Source organism: Pangasianodon hypophthalmus, chromosome 17 (assembly GCF_027358585.1).
Source record: "Pangasianodon hypophthalmus isolate fPanHyp1 chromosome 17, fPanHyp1.pri, whole genome shotgun sequence".
In the NCBI taxonomy this organism is placed as follows: Eukaryota; Metazoa; Chordata; class Actinopteri; order Siluriformes; family Pangasiidae; genus Pangasianodon; species Pangasianodon hypophthalmus.
In genome coordinates, this window is record NC_069726.1 from 19,531,277 (window position 1) to 19,556,066 (window position 24,790).

Below are 24,790 nucleotides of genomic sequence, written 5' to 3' on the forward strand. Positions count from 1 at the left end.
TCATGTACAATCACCTTGAACTACATTGACATGTTAAATGCATATTAAACTGAGGAATGTTTGCAGTTTCTTTACAGTTTGGAGTTAGTTATATCTGCAGTCACAGCTTGCAACCTGTCGTCTCAACAAGTCATTGTACAGCAATGTACAAGTCATTCACATAGTGAGCCAATTTAAACTCACAAATATGTAACTTGACTTTAGTTAGATCCACTGAAAAAAAAATGGAATATGTGGTCAGGCAGAAAAAATATGTATAGTTTACATAAAAATATTAAGTTTCTCATCAAAATGTGATTTCATTGCTTATACTAAATTTAAGCAAGTTTCTAATTACTAGCTTGACAAACAGGAATTGCTAACAAAAGATCACTGTCATTCACATGCATTTCAGACATATCAATCATATCCTCAGAATAAGGTGGAGCTTCAGATGTGGTTTGTGTGGTTTGTTCAATCAACTGCCTTTTCTAAAAAGGACACAAGGACACCCACACACACACACTCCCACACACACATACAAAACCCATAACATCCTTGGTACAATAATAATAATTATACTACTATATAATAATAATGATAATAATAATAATGATAATTATACTACTAGTATGAAGTCTTTTTTGTTTTTAAAAATATGAGGGTGAATCTTGAGGGCATATCTAGTGTAACAAAAGGTTGAACATCAACACATTTCTCATGATATGTCCGAGTTAAAAATGCATGTGAGTGACACTGATCTTTTGTTAGCAATTCCTGTTTGTCAAGCTTGTTCATACGTGTCCCAGAAAGTGTGAGATTCCCTAAAAGACGAAGCTGGAAAAAGAAAAAGAAAAAAAACATCCTACATCGTATTGTTTTTAAGAGTCAGTTAAACAAAGTTGTTCAAAAATCTATGATCCCTAAGATCAGCCTCAACTTAACCTTCAGTATGATCATGAAACAGTGGCAGAAACAAGAGAATGCGGAAACAAGTAGAATTCATACTGGTCTGGCAAGTATTCAAGCGTAATAGGATTACGCTTTAAAGATAAGGCATCTGTATGGTTCGAGGGAGATGTGAAAAGAAAAAAAAACAAGAAAAAAAGCTCATAGGTTTCTGGCAAACCTGCTCATCTGTAGTTAGATAAACTTGGGCTCTCTGGAGGCAAGGTAAGACCTAAAAATGTCATGATATAGTTAACACTGTCTTCTCTTTATTCTTTAACTTTCATTAGAACAAAGCAAGTATTAGCATTTGTGTTTAATGATAAATGGAATTATTAAAGGAATTTATTGCTCTTGTAGCATATAATAATTGTTTTCCCTCAACTGTATGAATAAAAGAAATAATTTTACTTATATACAGTGCCTTGCAAAAGTATTCATACCCACTGAACTTTTCCACATTTTGTCACGTTACAACCAAAAACAAAAATGTATTTTATTGGGATTTTATGCGATAGACCAACACAAAGTGGCACATAATTGTGAAGTGGAAGGAAAATGATAAATGGTGTCCAAAATTTTTTGCAAATAAATATCTGAAAAGTGTGGTGTGCATTCAGCCCCCCTGAGTCAATACTTTGTAGAACCACCTTCCGCTGCAATTACAGCTGCAAGTCTTTTTTCGGGTATGTCTCTACCAGCTTTGCACATCTAGACAGTGAAATTTTTGCCCATTCTTCTTTGCAAAATAGCTCGAGCTCAGTCAGATTAGATGGAGAGCGTTTGTAAACAGCATTTTCAAGTTTCGCCACAGATTCTCAATTGGATTTAGGTCTGAACTTTGACTGGGCCATTCTAACACATGAATATGCTTTGATCTAAACCATTCCATTGTAGCTCTGGCTGTATGTTTAGGGTCGTTGTCCTGCTAGAAGGTGAACCTCTGCCCCAGGCTCAAGTCTTTTGCAGACTCTAACAGGTTTTCATCTAAGATGCTCCTGTATTTGGCTCCCTCCATCTTCCCATCAACTCTGACCAGCTGTGAATGGTGTGTTCAGTCTTACACATAGCGTTTTGCATTTAGGCCAAAAAGTTCAATTTTGGTCTCATCTGACCAGAGCACCTTCTTCCACATGTTTGCTGTCCCCCACATGGCTTGTCGCAAACTGCAAACGGGACTTCTTCTGGCTTTCTTTCAACAATGGCTTTCTTCTTGCCACTCTTCCATAAAGGCCAGATTTGTGGAGAGCACGACTAATAGTTGTCCTGTGGACAGATTCTCCCACCTGAGCTGTGGATCTCTGCAGCTCCTCCAGAGTTACCATGGGCCTCTTGGCTGCTTCTCTGATTAACGCTCTCCTTGCCCGGCCTGTCAGTTTAAGTGGACAGCAATATCTTGGTGGGTTTGCAGTTGTGCCATACTCTTTCCATTTTCGGATGATGGATTGTACAGTGCTCTGTGAGATGTTCAAGGCTTGGGATATTGTTTTATAACCTAACCCTGCTTTAAACTTATCCACAACTTTATCCCTGACCTGTCTGGTGTGTTCCTTGGTCTTCATGATGCTGTTTGTTCACTAATGTTCTCTAACAAACCTCTGAGGGCTTCACAGAACAGCTGTATTTATACTGAGATTAAATTACACACAGGTGGACTCTATTTACTAATTAGGTGACTTCTGAAGGCAATTGGTTCCACTGGATTTTAGTTAGGGGTATCAGAGTAAAGGGGGCTGAATACAAATGCACGTCACACTTTTCAGATATTTATTTGTAAAAAAAAATTTGGACACCATTTATTATTTTCCTTCCACTTCACAATTATGTGCCACTTTGTGTTGGTCTATCACATAAAATCCCAATAAAATACATTTTTGTTTGTGGTTGTAACTTAACAAAATGTGAAAAAGTTCAGTGGGTATGAATACTTTTGCAAGGCACTGTACTTACAGTATTTTTTTTATTATTTATAAAATAATATTTTGTATAAGCTGTAATAGCAGTTATAGAGAAACAAACATGCAAATAATGAAACAATCTTAAAAAGAAAATTTAAAAATATGTTGGTTATGTGTTGCATAACTTGCAATAAGTAACTACAATTAATTAAAAAAAATTGTTGCATACTTTTTTGACACTGAATGTTATCTGGTTTATGACCTGGTGTATTGTGCTTTTAATTTAAAGCTTGTGGAACCAGGAGATGTGAGCAATCACTAAGCTACATCATAAACTATGATGTAGCTTGCTCAAAGTAATGCTGAAAAAATCTAGAAATGTATTTTACTTATATTGACTCTCAGACATGCTAGGAAGGTGGGTGAATTTTAGTCAGTTTACTACAGTCCTGCACACCTTTCAGAGAGAAATGTGAATTTCTATTTTATAAAGTGCCAGTAAACTAATGCTTTATATATATATATATATATATATATATATATATATATATATATATATATATATATATATATATAAAAGTCACAGCTGCATAGTGTGTTCATGAGAAATAACAACTGATAGACCTCATATCAGTCATATCAACAATGACTGACAAATAAATTCACAAATCTTTCTTAAATAATAGACAGCTGAAATATACAGTAGATGGTACTATGCAGATATTATGCTTCTTTCACTGACATCAAATCTATACCTAAATGAAATGATTTCACTTTCTGTGATTTTTTGAATTTCTAATTGAATAGCCATCACTGAAAAGTTCACACTGATGACAGAACAATATTAACTCTATGCTCTGTTATAATAGGAATAAAACACCTCGGGACATACAGTCATTGAAAAATAATGCATGTTTTGGAGATAACACAACACATCACACCACCCCATCACTGTTTATTTTCCTCTAGCAGCACACACTGTCCAGTTTTATTTCTTACATACACTATGTTAAATTTCATTTCTAAAGATACCATAAGAAGCAGGACTCAACCCACTAAACCATCATTGCAAAAAAAAAAAAAAAGATATCTGAGCAAATGAAAATATGTTGAATATAGGCAGACTTATGCCTTATTTTGAGATTATTATTATAAATCAAATATAAGATTATTCAGCCTGTTTTTAAGACACATTTCAAACTTATAGGCAGATAATTTTGCTTCGCTCTAGAAATAAATACTTAAAATGAAGAAAAAATCTGCCACTAGAACATGAAATGATGTAAATTATGTAAAAATGTCTAGAAATTGGTCTAGTTTTGGTTTATTGTAATCTAGGGTAATATAGGAAACTTTAGATACACCTGACTGTACAGTATTTATAATAATTTCACTTGCTAAAATGTCACTTTTTGCAGCGATAATATGGGATTCTACTGGAGAAACATAATAGAAACATTTAATTGGCTGTGAAAATGTTTAAACAAAGACAGAGACACAGAGTACTTCAGAAGCAATACAGTACAGTATAATGCAATAGGTTCACTTGTGGCATAGAATTTTTCCAATCTATTAAAAAGACATTTTAAACAAGTGAAATATACTTTTATTGAGCCAGGAGGAAAGTTTTAGTTAAAGGGTAAAAATTATTATTCTTTAATTCTGTGACTCTTCAATAGATTTTCCTTCTGCAGAAAGTAGAAGTTGCTTTTGGCGCTTCTGGATTTTTTTTTTTTTTTTAGTATGTTGCTTTAATGTTTCTGTCTTCTGAATGTGCTCAGTAGCGCTTGTATTTTACACAGAGACACCAAAGTGCTACCAGCTGAAGTCCAAAATCTGCCCGAGCATCATGGCTAATAAAGGTAAGCCATATATTTTTAGGAATGCAACAATACCAATAATTTAGAATAACATTTTGCTGCAAAGGGAACATTTCTGTTTAAGCATGTAGAAGGAAACATGTCAGACTTGTTTGAGTTATAATACCTTACTCATGGAAATCAGAAGGATTATGTTCCACCCTTTCTTTTGAGTTAAAGTTTTTCTTCTAGTGGAGATCAGCATCTAAGTGATCAAGAATTAGGACGGCTAAATATGAAAAGGGGTTATGCTCTTCATTTACCATCATAGAGCAGAAACAGTAATAATGATTATATGATGGAATAAAAATAGAAATAAAAAACAAAAAGGAATAAAAGGACAGCAGTGACTATCCAATACCATCATCCATAGACCTTACTGAGGAAATATTTGTAAAAGAACAGTGAATATGCTTTACGGCTAAAAGTTTAGACACCCAACTATCACATTCTTATGTGCTTGTTGAATGTCCCATTCCAGATTTAGTCCCACTTATACTGTTATAATAACCTGCACGTGCTACATCTTCAGTAGAACTTTGCTTGCACAACTGATGAAGGAGTTTTGTTTTTCTATTCATTTACTATATATGTGTACTGCAGTTGACTTTTAGTGGGTGTGTTGGGGGGTGGTTGTCTGGGAAGACCTGTGGGATGTCTGGCAAACAGCCAAAATGACAAAAATGTGTGTGTGTGTGTGTGTGTGTGTGTGTGTGCGCGCAGGAGATAAGGTGTGTATCTGGTGTAGTAGCTCTAGAACACAAAAGCACATAAAGACATAAGGAAGTGAAGTGTGAAAACTGCCATGTCATCACTCAGAACCATATGTTTAGAAGTCAAGCTCTAAGTACAAGTTACAAAGTCTCCGTATTAAAGACATAAGGTTCATTGACGGCTGAATCTAGATGGTATTTCAGATTAGGTTGTTATTCCACTTGACTAGTATCCGTCAGGACAGGTATGCTGCAAAACAAGTTTAAAGACAATAATCTCTATCGAAAGCTGACAGTGGAATAAACACACATCAGAACCTGTTGTACTTAGGGCTACAGGTCTCAAGTTTGGTCTCGAGATGCTTTCTTGGGCTTGTATTGACATGGACTTGTCTCTGATTTATTAGAATCTGTGCTTGGATTATCTTAGTCATGGGCATTGGTCTCACTAAATGTGGTTTTGACCTCATCCAAGAATTTATAAAAATAACCAGTCTTGCAGATCTGCACGATTACACAATGGGAGCCATAAGGTCCCCTTCTGGATGATCCAGCTCTCCTTGTATCTATGGTAACTGGGTCATAGACTTTGGGGGTGGGAAAACGTAGTGTCTGTTTGTGTTATCTTTTTACATGAAAGAAATAATTTTGAAACTGAACTTTTTGAAAACATTGGTGCAAGGCATGAATGACACAAACTAGTTGCAGAAAAGACTTCAAAAAAAAAGGATTTGATGGTTTTTGGTCTCTATCTTTTGATCTTGACCTGGCCTTGACCCCCTTGGTCTTGATGCCATCTTGGCTAGTCCTGGTCTTGAATTTGACAATGGCAGTCTTGACTACAAACCTAGGTTTACTTCTACTTCTACTACTACTACTAGTAAAGTCCAGTGTCCTCTCACCTCCCAAAAACATTCCAGTAGGTGGACTGACAACTCTAAACTGTCCCTAGGTCTGATTGTTTGTGTACATGGTATCCTGCAATTAATTGGATTCCCATCAGGAGTTTATTCTTGCTTACAGCAGCCTGTTTGGATCATTTCTGTAACCAGACAGACTTGTGTTTCACGTCACACATTGTCTATATAAATGCACCAGGGTGTATCAATCTAAATGTTAACTCAGATAATGCAGTTCCTCAAAGTCAGCATGCTCATGTTGGGATGGGTACCCTGCATATCAGTAGCAAACCAGGAATTAATTTCTGGGGAGGATGAAGAAATATAGTAAAATCACCACATAATCTACAATCTATACTATTAAATTGAAAAGTGCTTCATGCTCAAGCATTTTGGGTGGATGCCAGACAGTGCCAAACACAAAATTGTTATTTTAATTGTTTAAGGCACAATATACCATCAACCAGTCTAACGATATTATAAATGTTGCCATAATATATTTATGACAGTTCCACTGTAAAAGAATTAACCCTTTAAAGCCCCAGGACCCATCAGCAGGTTCAGACATGTCTTTCGCTTTTAGCTTCACTGTAGTTACTGAATAATCTATTGTGTGTATCATGTAGTGATTGAATAATAACTGAATAATAAGCAGGGAAGCAGAGGTCAAAAACTTACAGAACGTGTCCATTTGAATAATCAGGAACAATAAAACACTTTATGTACAAATAAAAGTTACTGGACGTCTCTTGTCTATGTGAGGTTATGCCCATTTTCGCAAATAATGTTTTGACAGACATTGTAATATTTTAGTATATAGTTGGGTCTAGTACATCTGTACAACTGAACAAATCACCACTTGACTAGACATCAGATAATCTAATGTTAGTTTACAGTCTAGAAGATAATTAGTTTGTGTAAGGACGGTGCTTCAGTTATAGTACCTAATTTATAACTGGTCAGTGATTAATTCTTGATAAAGTCTGTATCTGTTCCAGTGTGTACTGTATCTCTAACCCTAGAGACCATATAGTTAGTTTATGAGAATACAAAGATCAATTGTATCGGCCACTGAATCTAGATGGAAATTCGGATTATGCTGATGTTACACTTGGCTAGTATTTACCTTTCAAGGAGGTATCTTGCCAAGCAGGATTACTGATAACAATCTGTGTTGGGTCCTTCATTAACACATTTCTCATCATTTACAGATATCTGGAGTTTGGTTGTGCTAGTAGGACTTATGCTGGGTGTGGGAGGCCTAAAAGTTGCGATCCATGTTATCAGTGTGTACTGCTCTGATAAAGCCTGTAGTTGCTGTGCTGATGACTACATGCAGGTCATGCTGGCCTTCGTCCATGCAATCTAATCTCAACCGAATCAAAGCTGATGCGTTTTGCTAGAAAGGCAGTTCAAGTCATACACACCGCCCATGATATATCTTGTCATGACCAGTCTCTCTGTTGGTTACTTTTTCACAGCAGTGGCCATTATCACAAATCAGCATTAGGTTTTACTAAACAGAAATGCCATAAACTGTTAAACTTATATATGAGTGTATGTTTGATTATATAATGTTGTTGCCCAGACAAGCTTTTAACTTTACATTCACCATTATCTTTTTCTCAGAAATGGTTGGTACAGCTACACACAGTAAGTTGTTAGTCAACACTGGGAGTGGTGACCCTAAAAACCAGTTCCTTTATGACACTGTTCCAGCATGTTCTGTTCAAAAGGTCCAAATGTTTAACCTTCAAAGGAATGTACTCAGTACTTTGTTTCACTTTTACTTCACTCTTGGTATTTTGCACTATAGATTTTAGGTTTACCAGCTTTAGTTGTACCTGTAAATGACTGTACAGTCTGTGGGAGGTGCAGAGCTTATTTTGGAATTTCAGGCATGCAGGTACAGACCCAAGTGCTGGTATACAAATCTTTACTGATCGTAGCAACAAGTACAAAGATGTAATCCAAAATCAAAGTCAAGGTGCAGGCAAGGGTCAGGCGATGAACAATCAACATGGACTAGGACAGGCAAGAGCAAGTAGATAAAACCAGAAACAAGATCAGAAACCAGAATGTCAATCAATATACAATGGCTTGGTAATGACTGGTATAAACAAACACAGAACATATACTTTGCAAAGTGAAGGTGCAGTGAGGGTGCTTATGTAGTGTGTAGGTGATTAGGTCCAGGTGTGTGCAATCAGTAGTTGGGTGAACGTGAACGTCAGAGTGTCCGTTATGCCTGTGAATTGTAGTCCTTAGCTGCCATGTTTGTAGACTGCATTGTGTTCTGGGAGTTGAGTATGACAGAACCCCACCCCCAGTGCTTGTATGTGACATTGTTGATTTGTTGCAATATTCTGAAGGGGCCAAAATATCAATGTGCCAGCTTTCTGTAGCCTGGTGATACGCATGTCTTTGATGGAGAGCCACACCTAATCGCCAGGTTCATAGATGGGTGTCTCTCCATGATGCCTGTCTGCAAATTTCTTGGTGAGCCAAGCAGTTTGTTCTAGGTGTCAATGAGCCTGTTCCCACACCTGTTCACTCCTTTGGAACCAGCTGTCCACAGTGGGTGAGTCAGTGGGATTTGCATTCCATGGAAACAAGGGTGGCTGGTACCTTAGGACGCACTGGAAGAGAGTGAGCTTGGATGGTGAGTGTCTGAGGGAATTCTGCATATTCCGACCATGGAAGGCGCAGAAGATGTGCAGGAAGTGTTCGATCTCCTGATTTGCCCTTTCCACTTGACCATTGGCATGGGGATGAAGACCAGAATTCAGGCTCACCGAGATCCACAGTTTTTCCATGAAACCTTGCCAGACACCAGATATAAATTGGGCCCCTGGTCACTCATGATATCCTAAGGGATTCCAAGGTACTTGAAGATGTGGTTGAATATTAGTTCTGCTGTTTGGAAAGCTGATGGTAGACTGGGGAGCGGTACTAAGCATAGGGACTTGGAAAATCAGTCAATAACCACCATAATAACTGTGTTGAGCTGAGATGGGGGAAGAACAGTGATGAAATCGATGGCTATGTGTGACCATGGTCGTTGAGGACATGTTGAGGACATGTCATGGTCATTGAGGACATGGGAAGGAGTTTGCCCACCAGCAGGCTGTGAAGTATTTTGGCCTGGGCACAAACTGAACAGGATGAAACAAACTTATGGATGTCTTGTAGCATGTTAGGCCACCAGTATTTCCCTTGTAGCAGTTGCAGTGTCCTGTGAGTGCGGGAGTGTCCCGTGGCAGAGGGGAGGTGTGGGCCACTTGATTAATTTGTCTCAGAAGGCAGAGGTCACAAACTTTTTTATAAAGTTTCAGTAGGGTATAAACGGGTCAGAGAATCTGCCTTGATGTTTTTGACCTGGGGCGATATGAAAGGGTAAAATCAAAAACAGTGCCCAGCGCACTTGATGGGAGTTCAGTCTCTTGGCAGTCTTGACGTAGTTGAAGTTCTTATGACCTGTGTAGATGTTGAACGGGCGAAGGACCCCATTCCAGCCAGTGTTGCCACTCCTCCAAGGTTAGTTTGACAGTGAGGAGCTCTCTGTTGCCGATGTTGTAATTTTGTTCAGCGGGGGTAGGCTTCTTGAGAAGAAGGCTGCTGGATGGAGCTTAGGTTTTTCTACGAACCACTTTGAGAGCATGGTGCCAACACCCATTTCTGAGGAATCTACCTCCACGAAAAAAGGTTTGGAGGGATCATGGTGCTTCAGTATTGGGGCTGAAGTGAGTGCATCCTTGAGTTTAGTGAAGGCCACTAAACTCCTGGGGTCCACTGCAACCATTTGCTTCCCTTCTTCAACAAGGCAGTCAGTGGAGATCCTAAACCTTGTTATGGAGAGTCTGTAAAAATTGGCAAAGCCCAGAAAACATTGCAGCTCTTTGACTGTGTTGGGGTCTGTCCATTTAGTGACTGCCAAGATTTTGTCCTTGTCCATGAGCACCCCCTCTGGTCCAAAGATGTAGCCCAGAAATGCCACCTTGTGCATCTGAAAATTCACACTTCTCTCCCTTGACATAAAGTTGATGTTCAAGGATACTAGACAATAACTTTTTCACGTGCTGGATGTGCGTCGCTTGGTCAGGGGAATATATCAGACTTTCCCAAACTTTCCCAACATGTCCCACAAGATTCCATTAATGAAGCATTGAGGCTTTCTATGGTGGTTGAGAAGTAGAAGTAGAGAAGTAGAGAGAGCATTGTAACACGAAACCTTTGCACCCAGCTGGGTCACCAGCATACTTTTCAGGACGTGCTATGAGCGATGAGACAGATAGAGGAGTTGCTGGTAGTAGAGCCTGCAGAGCTTGTGTTGTGGCTCGGAGCTGTGTCATCTGTGTGTTGAGTAGGTCAATCTGCAGCTGTTGTTCTCCAACAATGCAGTCCTGTGCCACTAACGCTTGGCACCAATTAAGTATACCTGCTACCCGCATCCATGAGTTGGCGAAGTATTCCGTCAGGTGAACGTGAACGTGACAGTGTCCATAATGGCTGTGAATTGTAGTCCACGGTGGCCATGTTTGTAGGCTATGCTATGCTCTGGAAGTTGAAGTTTAATGCCGATTCCAGCGTTGACATGACATGGAATAATAATAGCACACAATGGCAGTCGAAATGCATGCAAAACCAAACAGACAACCAATATGCAAAACAAGGTGGAATGGTAAACAATCCAGAAGTATCCAAAACCAGAAAAAACAAACATAAGATGGAAAGGCTCCGAAATGCAATCAGAAAGAAGGCAATACTTCACAATGAACTAATGAAAATTAGGTTTATTTAAACAGTGAATAAATTAGAATGTATTGAATATCAGGTGAGAGTTCTGATGACCCAGACTTTGATGACCAATTCTGATGGCCTAGCTATCTATAGTTTGAGTGTTTCTCTCTCTCCCATTTACTGTTTGCTTACAGCAAAACTTTTTCTTAGTCAGCAGGCAAATTAATGACCTAATGTTTGTTGAAAACCCGACTTCCTTGTTAATTCTGTGGTTGGATAAAGAACCTATTAAAGGATTTAATAGAAGCCTAGCTGCATTTGCACCAAGAACATTAAGCTACTGTTTACCTTAATTCTCAGAAACAGCTGAGTTTATTAAGCAGCAGAGTTATGTGCAAGGTCAGTAAAAGATCTCTGAATAAAGTCAGGCCTAGTTATTCAGCTGTTCTGAAATAAAACATCCACTGCCTTCAAATAATGTTTGATAAGTTTATGTGAAAATTACCCTGCAAGGCTAAATTTTTCATTTCTTAACTTGATTTTACAGGGAAAATATCAGAATATTTTCTGGGATTTGTTGCCATCCTGCTCATTCATATGCAAGTGGTGAACTCCCAAGGATTTCCTGAAATTTCAGACATGACTATAGAGGTAACATTTTAAAACTTCTGAAATATGAGTTCAGAAGAAAATAAGGCACTATCAAGTTCCAACGTTTCTAAATGTAAAGTAATTTGCCTAAAGATAACCTGGTGTCTAAATTACCAGCAGATAAAGCATGAACTCAGGAATGACCAGTACTAAATATAATTTTATCTATGATTATGGTAAATCCAAATACTATCCCCATAGAACAAGGAAATAAGAAGACGTAAATGTTCAAGCTTAAAAATGAAACAATTAAGTAAGTCGGTCTGGATAAGGGCGTCTGCCACATGCCATAAACGTAAAGTGACAAAAGAATGTTGAAACATAACATATGACATGGTTTGCATACTTGGTCTTGCTATTACTAGACGTAAAGGCTAAGTAACAAACAGAACAAAAAGTAAACGCATATAAACTAATGACGATGTTTAAATTTCTTTCAAATTCCCGAGCCTTCTTTAATTGATTTGTTTGTTAGCATATGAATCCTAAAGTAATGGTAAAATTCAGATTTTTACAGCAATAAGACGGTGATTCTTATATGTGATAAACATAAACATTATTATTACAGTAACAATTAATATGCAACTTTGCCTAATTAATATTTTTTCCCTCAAAATTCAGTTTAGCTACACAGATGGACAAATGAATCACTTAAGGGAAAAACGAGATGGTAAGTAAAAATTCATTAAAGTTATGTTTAAAAATCCTGCTATATGATTTTAAAGCAAATATATATATAATATTGTTGTTTTTTCCTTTTCATACCTGTTACCTAAATGACCAAAATCACATTATTATTTTCAGTGAACACGGACATACTAGAATACATTGTAATCATAGAGGTGAATATGTCACAAGCGATTTTGTTTGACGAATTCAAATCATCATTGGAGTCCATCAGTCCTTTACAAATAGACAACACCACAGAAATCGATAGTGTGAACATTACAACAGGTAAGCCAAACAAACCAAACAAACAACAACTTATTATTATTTTTAAATTGAAGTTCTTAATTATAAATGTATTTAAATCTAAGCTATTTGTTTGACACTATGGGAATTGCGTCAGATGTAATAGACTATGGAAGGATCACTAACGCCAACTGGGTTTACTTTGTATGATATTCTGCCGTCACAGACAAAAAAATTGCACATTGTACATGAATTTTTTTTTGTTGTGAGCATAATGTGATGTACACATGACTGAGACCAAAGACAACCAATGACAAAGTTCTGGTAGTGTCAGGAATCTTTGATTAAAATCTCTCAGGTGCAATTTTGTCTGCGACAGTCTTTCCTTTCTTTACAACCTGAAAAGCTGGAAACCAGCCTGCAAAAACATTATACCTCTGGTTGGATTGATATCATGGAGAACTTTATTTTGCGATATGTTTTTTGTTAGCACAGAGTTTAAAAAAAGTTCCTAAGCCAAAATGGAATATAGTGACCTGGTCATATAGCACATTTTCAGCAACAGGCTGGAAGAACCTGTAAACTTTTAATGACACAATGTAAAGTCTCTAAAGACACTCGAACAATTATTTTTTTCAGTAATAAAATAACCTGTCAGACCACAAATGATGTAATACTAGGGAAACTGCAGTTGGTGTGTGAGCTGCGATTCACACTGGAAAGAGAAAGTTAAATTTATGCTGCATACTTCAATCGCACAGATACAAATTTGCCAGTGCAACCCTAGTGCTTTCTCTCTTTTGAAATTAATAAGACAAAAATAAAAAAAGTAGGTCAACATGTTACCCAGAAACCAGATAGTGCAAAATCTCTGTCCTGAAGACTTTCAAAGCAGTGACACTAGAGACTTCTTCCATAAAACGATTACTGTATATGTTTTTCACCTGGTGGCCAGTGGTCCTGGGATATGATTCAGATGTTAAATTATCTGTTATTATTAGCATTAAATTATGTGGAATGTCTGCCATACAAGTCCCTGTGAATGAGCTGTTACTGTAGTAACCACAACATATCTGAACAAGAGGATTACTAATTTATGTTCCAGTCAGAACTACTGTCAGAGCTGCAGTTTTAGAAAATTAATCCACACATTTGAAAATTCATCAGTCAGGGTTAGGTAAAATACAAGACTTGGGAGATGGTTGAGCATCCATGTGCAGGAGGTTTTTCAACAAATTCAAACACATTCCAAAACTCAATATTGTAATAATAATGGACAAAGACAGAAAGGCATGGATATCCAATAAAGGGTGATCCTATGGAATAAATCAACAGTAAGGCAAGGATCAAAACACAGTAAACACGGGGGTCAAAATTAACACGGGTGCTAAGGCTGGCAAGACTTCACAATGAGGCCATGCATGTGTCGGCCTTTTACACTAACAGGGAGACATTAGGAAGTACTAGATTAGAACTCAGGGAAGGGAGACCTCTGCTGACAGACGGTTGTACATATGACATGTATAATTACATATTCAAGTTCAGTCCTAATCTTTTCTTCAAAATGATTTCTCTCTTCCTCAGTGTGTCATCTAAATGAATCTGAATACCAGTGCACTTGTGAGGATCAGTATTTCTGGTCATTCAGTAACTGTATTATCTATAATGCCTGTAATAACCTATATGAAGGAACATGTACCTGTATCAGTGCCATTCCCAGTGATGGACAGATGTGTGTGCCAAAAAGTGGTAAGAGAAAATTTGTATATAAATATATAAACCCTAAAATAAAGACCTAAAATAGCATTTCTTGTATTCACCTGCTGATGGTCTTTTTATAGAACTAGCATTCATTGATTTTCTGGTTGAATTTGAGCTGAATACTACAAGCACAACAGTGATCGATGAAGTGAGAAACTACCTTGAAGTACTCAGTTTCCCAATTACATATGGTCATGTAGCAGAACTTACAGATTTGAACATTACAACAGGTAAATATAAATATATGTCCTATTAACTATATAGTGCAATATTTTTGGGGGTAGCTAATCTTGTAGTCATGTCTGAAGACAGTGGAGAATATCCAGTGCACTCTTTCAAACCCAAAATGGACGATGATAGGTAGTATTCAAATGATGTAGGAATTTTTGTGAATTACACAGAGTGAAATGGCTTTGGGGATAATGCTTAACGTCTGCTTCGCTGACACATCCGTAACATGTCATCAGTGTTTCCTAATGAAAATGGTTTTAAAAATCACAAAATCTTTGAAACAGAATAATAAAAAAAAACAATCTGCTTTCATTCCACAGTGTGCAGTTTGAATGGTACTGAATATCAGTGCAGGTGTGAGGATCAGTATTTCTGGCCGTGTGAAAAGTGCACAGTATATGGGGCTTGTGATGACATCACCAATGCCTCATGTAGCTGCATCAACGCTATTCCAAATGATGGACGCTTCTGCCAACCAATCAATGAGCTGTCTAGTATGTATGATATCAAAACATGAAAAATAATCATGATTGATGGATGATCTTTCAGTACTTCATTAACATAAAATGATCACATTTAAATGGCAGATCTGTGGTACACCAGTTCAATATAAAAAGAAAAACTAATTAAGGTATAAAGCACAATAGTGAGGAATGAAAGAAATAAAAGATATGCTCTAGATCATTACCTCTATATAGCACTCGGTACGTTTGAAGCTAAATTTCTTATTAAAAGTTCTGTAAGTTAGAGTGGGTTAAATAAACTGCATTTTTTAGTCCTTTTTTAAAGGTGCCATTATTTTTCTTGCTAGATAACTCTACATGTCCAGATCATCCACTCCCAGGTAAAACTACCCCAACAACTACCACAAGATGTTCAGATTCTCACCGGTGTTCCTGTACTTTTTAATTTCACCTATAATGATATATTTACATGGAATTTCTTTTCACTTTTCTCCCAGCTGAATATCTGATTGAGATTGAGATTAGTGCAGTAGATACAACAGTCCTGAATCATCTGAGGAACCTTTTGGAGACACTCAGTTTACCCTTAATAAACAGTAACATCAATATCACTGAAATCAACATCACCACAGGTAACTGACTTTTCAGTTTCTGCTAATTCTCATAGAGAAAATGTGTCAGAGATCATTATAGACCTGTGTTGTATCATAATTATATGAGTGGAAATAGAAAAGTCATATTATGTAATAATTAATGATAACTTTTATTAACCAAATTATCATTTAGATTAATCTAAAAAATATTTAAAAATCACAGCACTGTTTTAACAAAACCTCACCTCATGTTTTTCTGCTCCACAGTGTGCAGTTTGAATGCTACTGAATATCAGTGCAGGTGTGAGGATCAGTATTTCTGGCCATGTGAAAAGTGCAAACTATATGGGTCTTGTAATAACGTCACCAATTCCTCATGTGGCTGCATCAACGCTCTTCCAAATGATGGACACTTCTGCCAACCAATCAGTGAGCTGACGAGTATGTACTATATGTAATACCAATAATAATCATGTCTGATTGATGCTCTTTCAATTCTACATTAATCTATAATGGGCACTTTTAAATGGCACATGTGGTACACCACTTACACTGATATTTCACATGTTCAGTACAAAAAGAAAAACTGACCCATTTAAGGAAAAATGCACAACAGTGAGGAATAAAAAATAATAAATATGCTCTAGATATTTAACTCTATAAGCACTCAACATATTTGATGCTAAATGCTCTTATGACAAAGTTCTCTAAGTTAGAGTGGGTTAAATCATACCATTTCATTTTTCTTCATAGATAACTCTACATGTCCAGATCATCCACCCCCAGGTAAAACTACCCCAACAACTACCACAAGATGTTCAGATTCTCACCGGTGTTCCTGTACTTTTTAATTTCACCTATAATGATATATTTACATGGAATTTCTTTTCACTTTTCTCCCAGCTGAATATCTGATTGAGATTGAGATTAGTGCAGTAGATACAACAGTCCTGAATCATCTGAGGAACCTTTTGGAGACACTCAGTTTACCCTTAATAAACAGTAACATCAATATCACTGAAATCAACATCACTACAGGTAACTGACTTTTCAGTTTCTGCTAATTCTCATAGACAAAATCTGTCAGAGATGATTATAGACCTGTGTTGTATCATAATTATATGAGTGGAAATAAAAAAGTCATATAGAGAATTCTGGAGCTTGCCTTCACAGATTTTAACAGATATTCAGTGCCATTATCTTACAATATTCACTTAAAATGTTAATACAATGAGGTAAGCTCATGTCACAAACTTAGATGCCCTTTTTCTCCCTAATTGCTCTTTATGCATTATTTGAGAAAAAAAAAAAAAAAAAAAAAAAATATATATATATATATATATATATATATATATATATATATATATATTTCTAAAGAGCTCATAAGAAACACACACTTCCTGATGTTTTTTCTGTTCCACAGTGTGCAGTTTGAATGCTACTAAATATCAGTGCAGGTGTGAGGATCAGTATTTCTGGCCGTGTGAAAAATGCAAACTATATGGGTCTTGTAATAACGTCACCAATTCCTCGTGTGGCTGCATCAACGCTCTTCCAAATGATGGACACTTCTGCCAGCCAATCAGTGAGCTGATGAGTATGTATGAAATGTAACACCAAAAAAATAAACATGTGTGATTGATGCTCATTTATTATTTATTACTATACAGTGATAGTTATTAACTGGCAAATGCATGGTATTTATAGAGGTTTTGTTTGATAGAACTGGATATTTAGATGCTCTAGATATTTAACTCTACACAGATCTCAACAAACAACATGTTTGAAGCTAAAGTCCACATGATTTAAAGTTTTCTAAGTAAAGAGTTGTGGAAACTATTTATTAGTACTTTTTAATGATTGTAATGCTTTCCTTCATAGATAACTCTACATGTCCAGCTGAACCACCTCCAGGTAAAACTACCCCAATAACTACCATAAGATGTGCAATTTCTGACCAGCGTTACTTTACTTCCATATAATGATATAGTAAATTTATGTGGAATTTGTTTTCACCTTTCCCTCAGCTGATTATCTGATAGAGATTGAGCTTGACACAGTAGATATAACAGTCCTGAATGAACTGAGGTACCTTTTGAAGACCTACAGTTTACCCTCAATAAACACTGACATCAGTATCACTGACATTAACATCACTACAGGTAACTGACTTTACAGTTTCTGCTGAATCTCACAGTCACAATGTGTCAGAGAGGATATGATCCAACATCCAATAAAGTCATACACAGCATTTCAAAGATTACTTTCATAATATGTGATATGTAATGACATTAACCTAAAATATTTACTTGAACTTTTAATGCAATGAGTGAAGGAGCCATTTATGGCTTTCTTTTGACCACTGGGTGGCGTCCCAAGAAATAAAAAGGTTCTAAAGTTCTGGACAGAAAGAGGTGTGGAGTTGGTGAGGAAGTTAACAGTGCTTTGACCGTAAAACATGTGCAAGTGTAACAACGTGTGAGCAAGTGGGAATTTAGAAATTAGGAAATGTTTGTGTTTGTTTATTAACTTTGCTCTATGGACTATCTTCTCACGAGCTCAATGAACAGACAATAAATAGATTGTCATATCCAAAACTACCAAAGGTATGGAATTTGTGGTTATTGATTGAACCTCTGGTTGTGGACAATGTACATGAAAATGAGTCCATAGCTGCTGCTGCCAACTCACCATAGTGACTTATTGTTTTGTGAAAAGGTCACTACATTAAGTCAAAATACTTTTGACTTCCTTACCAAATACATGCCCCTTCCTCTCTAGAACTTAAAGAACCCTTTTTATTCTTTTGGGTGCCACTCAGTGGTCAAAAAAATGAAATAAAGTGAAGAAAGCCATAAATGGCTCCTAAGGTGAGGTAAACCCATACATTTATTTAGATTCCTGATATGATTTTTTTTTAGAATTAATGACTGCTTACAAATATCTAGTAACAATCAAATAAAATATATTTAATTATCATTTAGATTAATCTAAAAAAAAATGTTAAAATCACAGCAGTCTTTTAACAAAACCTCGTCTCATCATGATTTTCTGTTCCACAGTGTGCAGTTTGAATGCTACTGAATATCAGTGCAGGTGTGAGGATCAGTATTTCTGGCCGTGTGAAAAGTGCAAACTATATGGGTCTTGTAATAACGTCACCAATTCCTCATGTGGCTGCATCAACGCAATTCCAAATGATGGACACTTCTGCCAACCAATCAGTGAGCTGATGAGTATGTATTACGTGTAATAGCAATAATAATCATGTCTGATTGATGCTCTTTCAATTCTACATTAATCTATAATGGGCACTTTTAAATGGCACATGTGGTACACCACTTACACTGATATTTCACATGTTCAGTACAAAAAGAAAAACTGACCCATTTAAGGAAAAATGCACAACAGTGAGGAATAAAAAATAATAAATATGCTCTAGATATTTAACTCTATAAGCACTCAACATATTTGATGCTAAATGCTCTTATGACAAAGTTCTCTAAGTTAGAGTGGGTTAAATCATACCATTTCATTTTTCTTCATAGATAACTCTACATGTCCAGATCATCCACCCCCAGGTAAAACTACCCCAACAACTACCACAAGATGTTCAGATTCTCACCGGTGTTCCTGTACTTTTTAATTTTACCTATAATGATATATTTACATGGAATTTCTTTTCACTTTTCTCCCAGCTGAATATCTGATTGAGATTGAGATTAGTGCAGTAGATACAACAGTCCTGAATCATCTGAGGAACCTTTTGGAGACACTCAGTTTACCCTTAATAAACAGTAACATCAATATCACTGAAATCAACATCACTACAGGTAACTGACTTTTCAGTTTCTGCTAATTCTCATAGACAAAATCTGTCAGAGATCATCATAGACCTGTGTTGTATCATAATTATATGAGTGGAAATAGAAAAGTCATATTATGTAATAATTAATGATAATTTTTATTAACCAAATTATCATTTAGATTAAACTAAAAAATATTTTAAAATTATAGCACTGTTTTAACAAAACCTCATCTCATCATGATTTTCTGCTCCACAGTGTGCAGTTTGAATGCTACTGAATATCAGTGCAGGTGTGAGGATCAGTATTTCTGGCCATGTGAAAAGTGCAAACTCTATGGGTCTTGTAATAACGTCACCAATTCCTCGTGTGGCTGCATCAACGCTCTTCCAAATGATGGACACTTCTGCCAACCAATCAGTGAGCTGATGAGTATGTATGATATGTAACACCAAAAAAATAAACGTGTGATTGATGCTCCTTTATTACATTATTAGTATACAATGATCGTTATTAACTGGCAAATGCATGGTATTTATAGAGGTTTTGTTTGATAGAACTGGATATTTAGATGCTCTAGATATTTAACTCTACACAGATCTCAACAAACAACATGTTTGAAGCTAAAGTCCACATGATTTAAAGTTTTCTAAGTAAAGAGTTGTTGAAACTATTTATTAGTACTTTTTAATGATGGTAATGCTTTCCTTCATAGATAACTCTACATGTCCAGCTGAACCACCTCCAGGTAAAACTACCCCAATAACTACCATAAGATGTGCAATTTCTGACCAGTGTTACTTTACTTCCATATAATGATATAGTAAATTTATGTGGAATTTGTTTTCACCTTTCCCTCAGCTGATTATCTGATAGAGATTGAGCTTGACACAGTAGATATAACAGTCCTGAATGAACTGAGGTACCTTTTGAAGACCTACAGTTTACCCTCAATAAACACTGACATCAGAATCGCTGACATTAACATCACTACAGGTAACTGACTTTACAGTTTCTGCTGAATCTCACAGTCACAATGTGTCAGAGAGGATATGATCCAACATCCAATAAAGTCATACAGAGCATTTCAAAGATTACTTTCATGTGATATGTAATGACATTAACCTAAACATTTTCCTTGAAAATATTTCCTTGAAATGAAGTAAACCCCTGATTGCTATATTTTAATTAATTACTGTTTACACAATATCTAAGGAGCAATCAAATAAATTGTATTTAATGATCATTTAAACTGATCTCAAAAGAAGCTTTTTTTTTTGTAAAATCACAGCATTGTTTTAACAAAACCTCATCTCATCATGATTTTCTGCTCCACAGTGTGCAGTTTGAATGCTACTGAATATCAGTGCAGGTGTGAGGATCAGTATTTCTGGCCGTGTGAAAAGTGCAAACTCTATGGGTCTTGTAATAACGTCACCAATTCCTCATGTGGCTGCATCAACGCTCTTCCAAATGATGGACACTTCTGCCAACCAATCAGTGAGCTGATGAGTATGTATTATATGTAATAACAATAATAATCATGTCTGATTGATGCTCTTTCAATTCTTCATTAACATATAATGAAGACTTTTAAATGGCACATGTGGTACACCACTAACACTGATATTTCACATGTTCAATACAAGAAGAAAAACTAACCAAATAAAGAAAAAATGCACAACACTGAGGAATGAAAAAAGCACATATTTTCTAGATATCACTCAACGTGTTTTATGCTAAATACTCTCATCACAAACTTCTCTAAGTTAGAGTGGGTTAAATCATGCCATTTCGTTTTTCTTTCTAGATAACTCTACATGTCCAGATCATCCACCCCCAGGTAAAACTACCCCAACAACTACCACAAGATGTTCAGATTCTCATTGGTGTTCCTGTACTTTTTAATTTCACCTATAATGATATATTTACATGGAATTTCTTTTCACTTTTCTCCCAGCTGAATATCTGATTGAGATTGAGATTAGTGCAGTAGATACAACAGTCCTGAATCATCTGAGGAACCTTTTGGAGACACTCAGTTTACCCTTAATAAACAGTAACATCAATATCACTGAAATCAACATCACTACAGGTAACTGACTTTTCAGTTTCTGCTAATTCTCATAGACAAAATCTGTCAGAGAGCTTGCATTAACAGATTTTAACAGATATTTAGCACCATTATCTTAAAATATTTACTTAAAATGTTAATATAATGAGGTAAGCTCATGTCACATACTTAGATTGCTTTTTTTCTGACTAATTCCTCTTTATGCATTATTTGAGAAAAAAATAGAAAAATACATATTTCTAAAGCACTCATTTAAAAAAAAACAATCACAGCATAATTTTGACAAAACCTCATCTCATCATGTTTTTCTGCTCCACAGTGTGCAGTTTGAATGCTACTGAATATCAGTGCAGGTGTGAGGATCAGTATTTCTGGCCGTGTGAAAAGTGCAAACTCTATGGGTCTTGTAATAACCTCACCAATTCCTCATGTGGCTGCATCAACGCTCTTCCAAATGATGGACACTTCTGCCAACCAATCAGTGAGCTGATGAGTATGTATGAAATGTAACATCAAAAAAAATAAAAGTGTGATTGATGCTCATTTATTACTTTATTACTATACAATGATCGTTATTAACTGGCAAATGCATGGTATTTATAGAGGTTTTGTTTGATAGAACTGGATATTTAGATGCTCTAGATATTTAACTCTACACAGATCTCAACAAACAACATGTTTGAAGCTAAAGTTCACAAGATTTAAAGTTTTCTAAGTAAAGAGTTGTTGAAATTATTTATTAGTAGGTTTTTAATGATGGTAATGCTTTCCTTCATAGATAACTCTATATGTCCAGCTGAACCATCGCCAGGTAAAACTACCCCAATAACTACCATAAGATGTGCAATTTCTGACCAGCGTTACTTTACTTCCATATAATGATATAGTAAATTTATGTGGAATTTGTTTTCACCTTTCCCTCAGCTGATTATCTGATAGAGATTGAGCTTGACACAGTAGATATAACAGTCCTGAATGAACTGAGGTACCTTTTGAAGACCTACAGTTTACCGTCAATAAACACTGACATCAGAATCGCTGACATTAACATCACTACAGGTAACTGACTTTACAGTTTCTGCTGAATCTCACAGTCACAATGTGTCAGAGAGGATATGATCCAACATCCAATAAAGTCATACAGAGCATTTCAGAGATTACTTTCATGTGATATGCAATGACATTAACCTAAAATATTCCCTTGAAATGAAGTAAACCCCTGATTACTATATTTTAATTAATTACTGTTTACACAATATCTAAGAAGCAATCAAATACATTGCATTTAATGATCATTTACACTGATCTCAAAAGAAACTTTTTTTTTTTTTTTGTAAAATCACAGCATTGTTTTAACAAAACCTCATCTCATCATGATTTTCTGCTCCACAGTGTGCAGTTTGAATGCTACTGAATATCAGTGCAGGTGTGAGGATCAGTATTTCTGGCCGTGTGAAAAGTGCAAACTCTATGGGTCTTGTAATAACCTCACCAATTCCTCATGTGGCTGCATCAACGCTCTTCCAAATGATGGACACTTCTGCCAACCAATCAGTGAGCTGATGAGTATGTATGAAATGTAACATCAAAAAAAATAAATGTGTGATTGATGCTCCTTTATTACATTATTAGTATACAATGATAGTTATTAACTGGCAAATGCATGGTATTTATAGAGGCTTTGTTTCTTAGAACTGGACATTTAGATGCTCTAGATATTTAACTCTACACAGATCTCAACAAACAACACGTTTGAAGCTAAAGTTCACAAGATTTAAAGTTTTCTAAGTAAAGAGTTGTTGAAACTATTTATTAGTACTTTTTTAATGATTGTAATGCTTTCCTTCATAGATAACTCTACATGTCCAGCTGAACCATCCCCAGGTAAAACTACCCCAATAACTACCATAAGATGTGCAATTTCTGACCAGCGTTACTTTACTTCCATATAATGATATAGTAAATTTATGTGGAATTTGTTTTCACCTTTCCCTCAGCTGATTATCTGATAGAGATTGAGCTTGACACAGTAGATATAACAGTCCTGAATGAACTGAGGTACCTTTTGAAGACCTACAGTTTACCCTCAATAAACACTGACATCAGAATCGCTGACATTAACATCACTACAGGTAACTGACTTTACAGTTTCTGCTGAATCTCACAGTCACAATGTGTCAGAGAGGATATGATCCAACATCCAATAAAGTCATACACAGCATTTCAGAGATTACTTTCATGTGATACGTAATGACATTAACCTAAAATATTTACTTGAAACTCTTTACTTGAAATGAAATAAACCCCTGATTACTATATTTTAATTAATTACTGTTTACACAATATCTAAGGAGCAATCAAATAAATTGCATTTAATGATCATTTAAACTGATCTCAAAAGAAACTTTTTTTTTTTTTTGTAAAATCACAGCATAATTTTAACAAAACCTCATCTCATCATGATTTTCTGCTCCACAGTGTGCAGTTTGAATGCTACTAAATATCAGTGCAGGTGTGAGGATCAGTATTTCTGGCCGTGTGAAAAGTGCAAACTATATGGGTCTTGTAATAACGTCACCAATGCCTCATGTGGCTGCATCAACGCTCTTCCAAATGATGGACACTTCTGCCAACCAATCAGTGAGCTGATGAGTATGTATGAAATGTAACATCAAAAAAATAAACATGTGTGATTGATGCTCATTTATTACTTTATTAGTATACAATGATAGTTATTAACTGGCAAATGCATGGTATTTATAGAGGTTTTGTTTGATAGAACTGGATATTTAGATGCTCTAGATATTTAACTCTACACAGATCTCAACAAACAACACGTTTGAAGCTAAAGTTCACAAGATTTAAAGTTTTCTAAGTAAAGAGTTGTTGAAACTATTTATTAGTACGTTTTTAATGATGGTAATGCTTTCCTTCATAGATAACTCTACATGTCCAGCTGAACCATCCCCAGGTAAAACTACCCCAATAACTACCATAAGATGTGCAATTTCTGACCAGCGTTACTTTACTTCCATATAATGATATAGTAAATTTATGTGGAATTTGTTTTCACCTTTCCCTCAGCTGATTATCTGATAGAGATTGAGCTTGACACAGTAGATATAACAGTCCTGAATGAACTGAGGTACCTTTTGAAGACCTACAGTTTACCCTCAATAAACACTGACATCAGTATCGCTGACATTAACATCACTACAGGTAACTGACTTTACAGTTTCTGCTGAATCTCACAGTCACAATG

The 24,790-nt window shown here is 36.0% G+C and overlaps 2 protein-coding genes across 2 annotated transcripts in view; both read left to right on the plus strand.

Annotated features, from left to right (window-relative positions):
• Positions 1–121: 121 nt before the first annotated feature.
• Positions 122–15,687, plus strand: LOC128317053 (adhesion G protein-coupled receptor F5-like). The gene is made up of 9 exons (XM_053241394.1): positions 122–1,152; positions 4,628–4,687; positions 11,584–11,687; positions 12,309–12,357; positions 12,492–12,641; positions 14,184–14,348; positions 14,441–15,085; positions 15,403–15,435; positions 15,553–15,687. The coding sequence occupies exons 2-7, from the start codon at positions 4,675–4,677 to the stop codon at positions 14,614–14,616; spliced, it is 657 nt and encodes a 218-aa protein (XP_053097369.1). The 5' UTR covers positions 122–1,152; positions 4,628–4,674; the 3' UTR covers positions 14,617–15,085; positions 15,403–15,435; positions 15,553–15,687.
• LOC113544086 (uncharacterized) overlaps positions 15,448–24,790 on the plus strand; it is a 29,297-nt gene continuing 19,954 nt past the window's right edge. The window contains exons 1-25 of the mRNA XM_034312671.2: positions 15,448–15,687; positions 15,916–16,089; positions 16,402–16,434; positions 16,552–16,686; positions 17,072–17,245; positions 17,530–17,562; positions 17,676–17,810; positions 18,711–18,884; positions 19,197–19,229; positions 19,347–19,481; positions 19,713–19,886; positions 20,170–20,202; positions 20,316–20,450; positions 20,793–20,966; positions 21,265–21,297; positions 21,415–21,549; positions 21,848–22,021; positions 22,307–22,339; positions 22,453–22,587; positions 22,921–23,094; positions 23,380–23,412; positions 23,526–23,660; positions 24,007–24,180; positions 24,467–24,499; positions 24,613–24,747. Of these exons, the coding sequence (XP_034168562.2) occupies positions 15,525–15,687; positions 15,916–16,089; positions 16,402–16,434; positions 16,552–16,686; positions 17,072–17,245; positions 17,530–17,562; positions 17,676–17,810; positions 18,711–18,884; positions 19,197–19,229; positions 19,347–19,481; positions 19,713–19,886; positions 20,170–20,202; positions 20,316–20,450; positions 20,793–20,966; positions 21,265–21,297; positions 21,415–21,549; positions 21,848–22,021; positions 22,307–22,339; positions 22,453–22,587; positions 22,921–23,094; positions 23,380–23,412; positions 23,526–23,660; positions 24,007–24,180; positions 24,467–24,499; positions 24,613–24,747 (2,899 nt within the window). The 5' untranslated portion in view covers positions 15,448–15,524. The remainder of the gene's footprint in view (positions 15,688–15,915; positions 16,090–16,401; positions 16,435–16,551; positions 16,687–17,071; positions 17,246–17,529; positions 17,563–17,675; positions 17,811–18,710; positions 18,885–19,196; positions 19,230–19,346; positions 19,482–19,712; positions 19,887–20,169; positions 20,203–20,315; positions 20,451–20,792; positions 20,967–21,264; positions 21,298–21,414; positions 21,550–21,847; positions 22,022–22,306; positions 22,340–22,452; positions 22,588–22,920; positions 23,095–23,379; positions 23,413–23,525; positions 23,661–24,006; positions 24,181–24,466; positions 24,500–24,612; positions 24,748–24,790) is intronic.

Bases quoted from the DNA above. Each gene is read 5' to 3' on its own strand.
- LOC128317053 (XM_053241394.1), top strand. The intron at 12,358-12,491 runs GTAAGTAAAAAT...TATTATTTTCAG, and splicing joins CTTAAGGGAAAAACGAGATG to TGAACACGGACATACTAGAA. The intron at 14,349-14,440 runs GTAAGAGAAAAT...GTCTTTTTATAG, and splicing joins GATGTGTGTGCCAAAAAGTG to AACTAGCATTCATTGATTTT.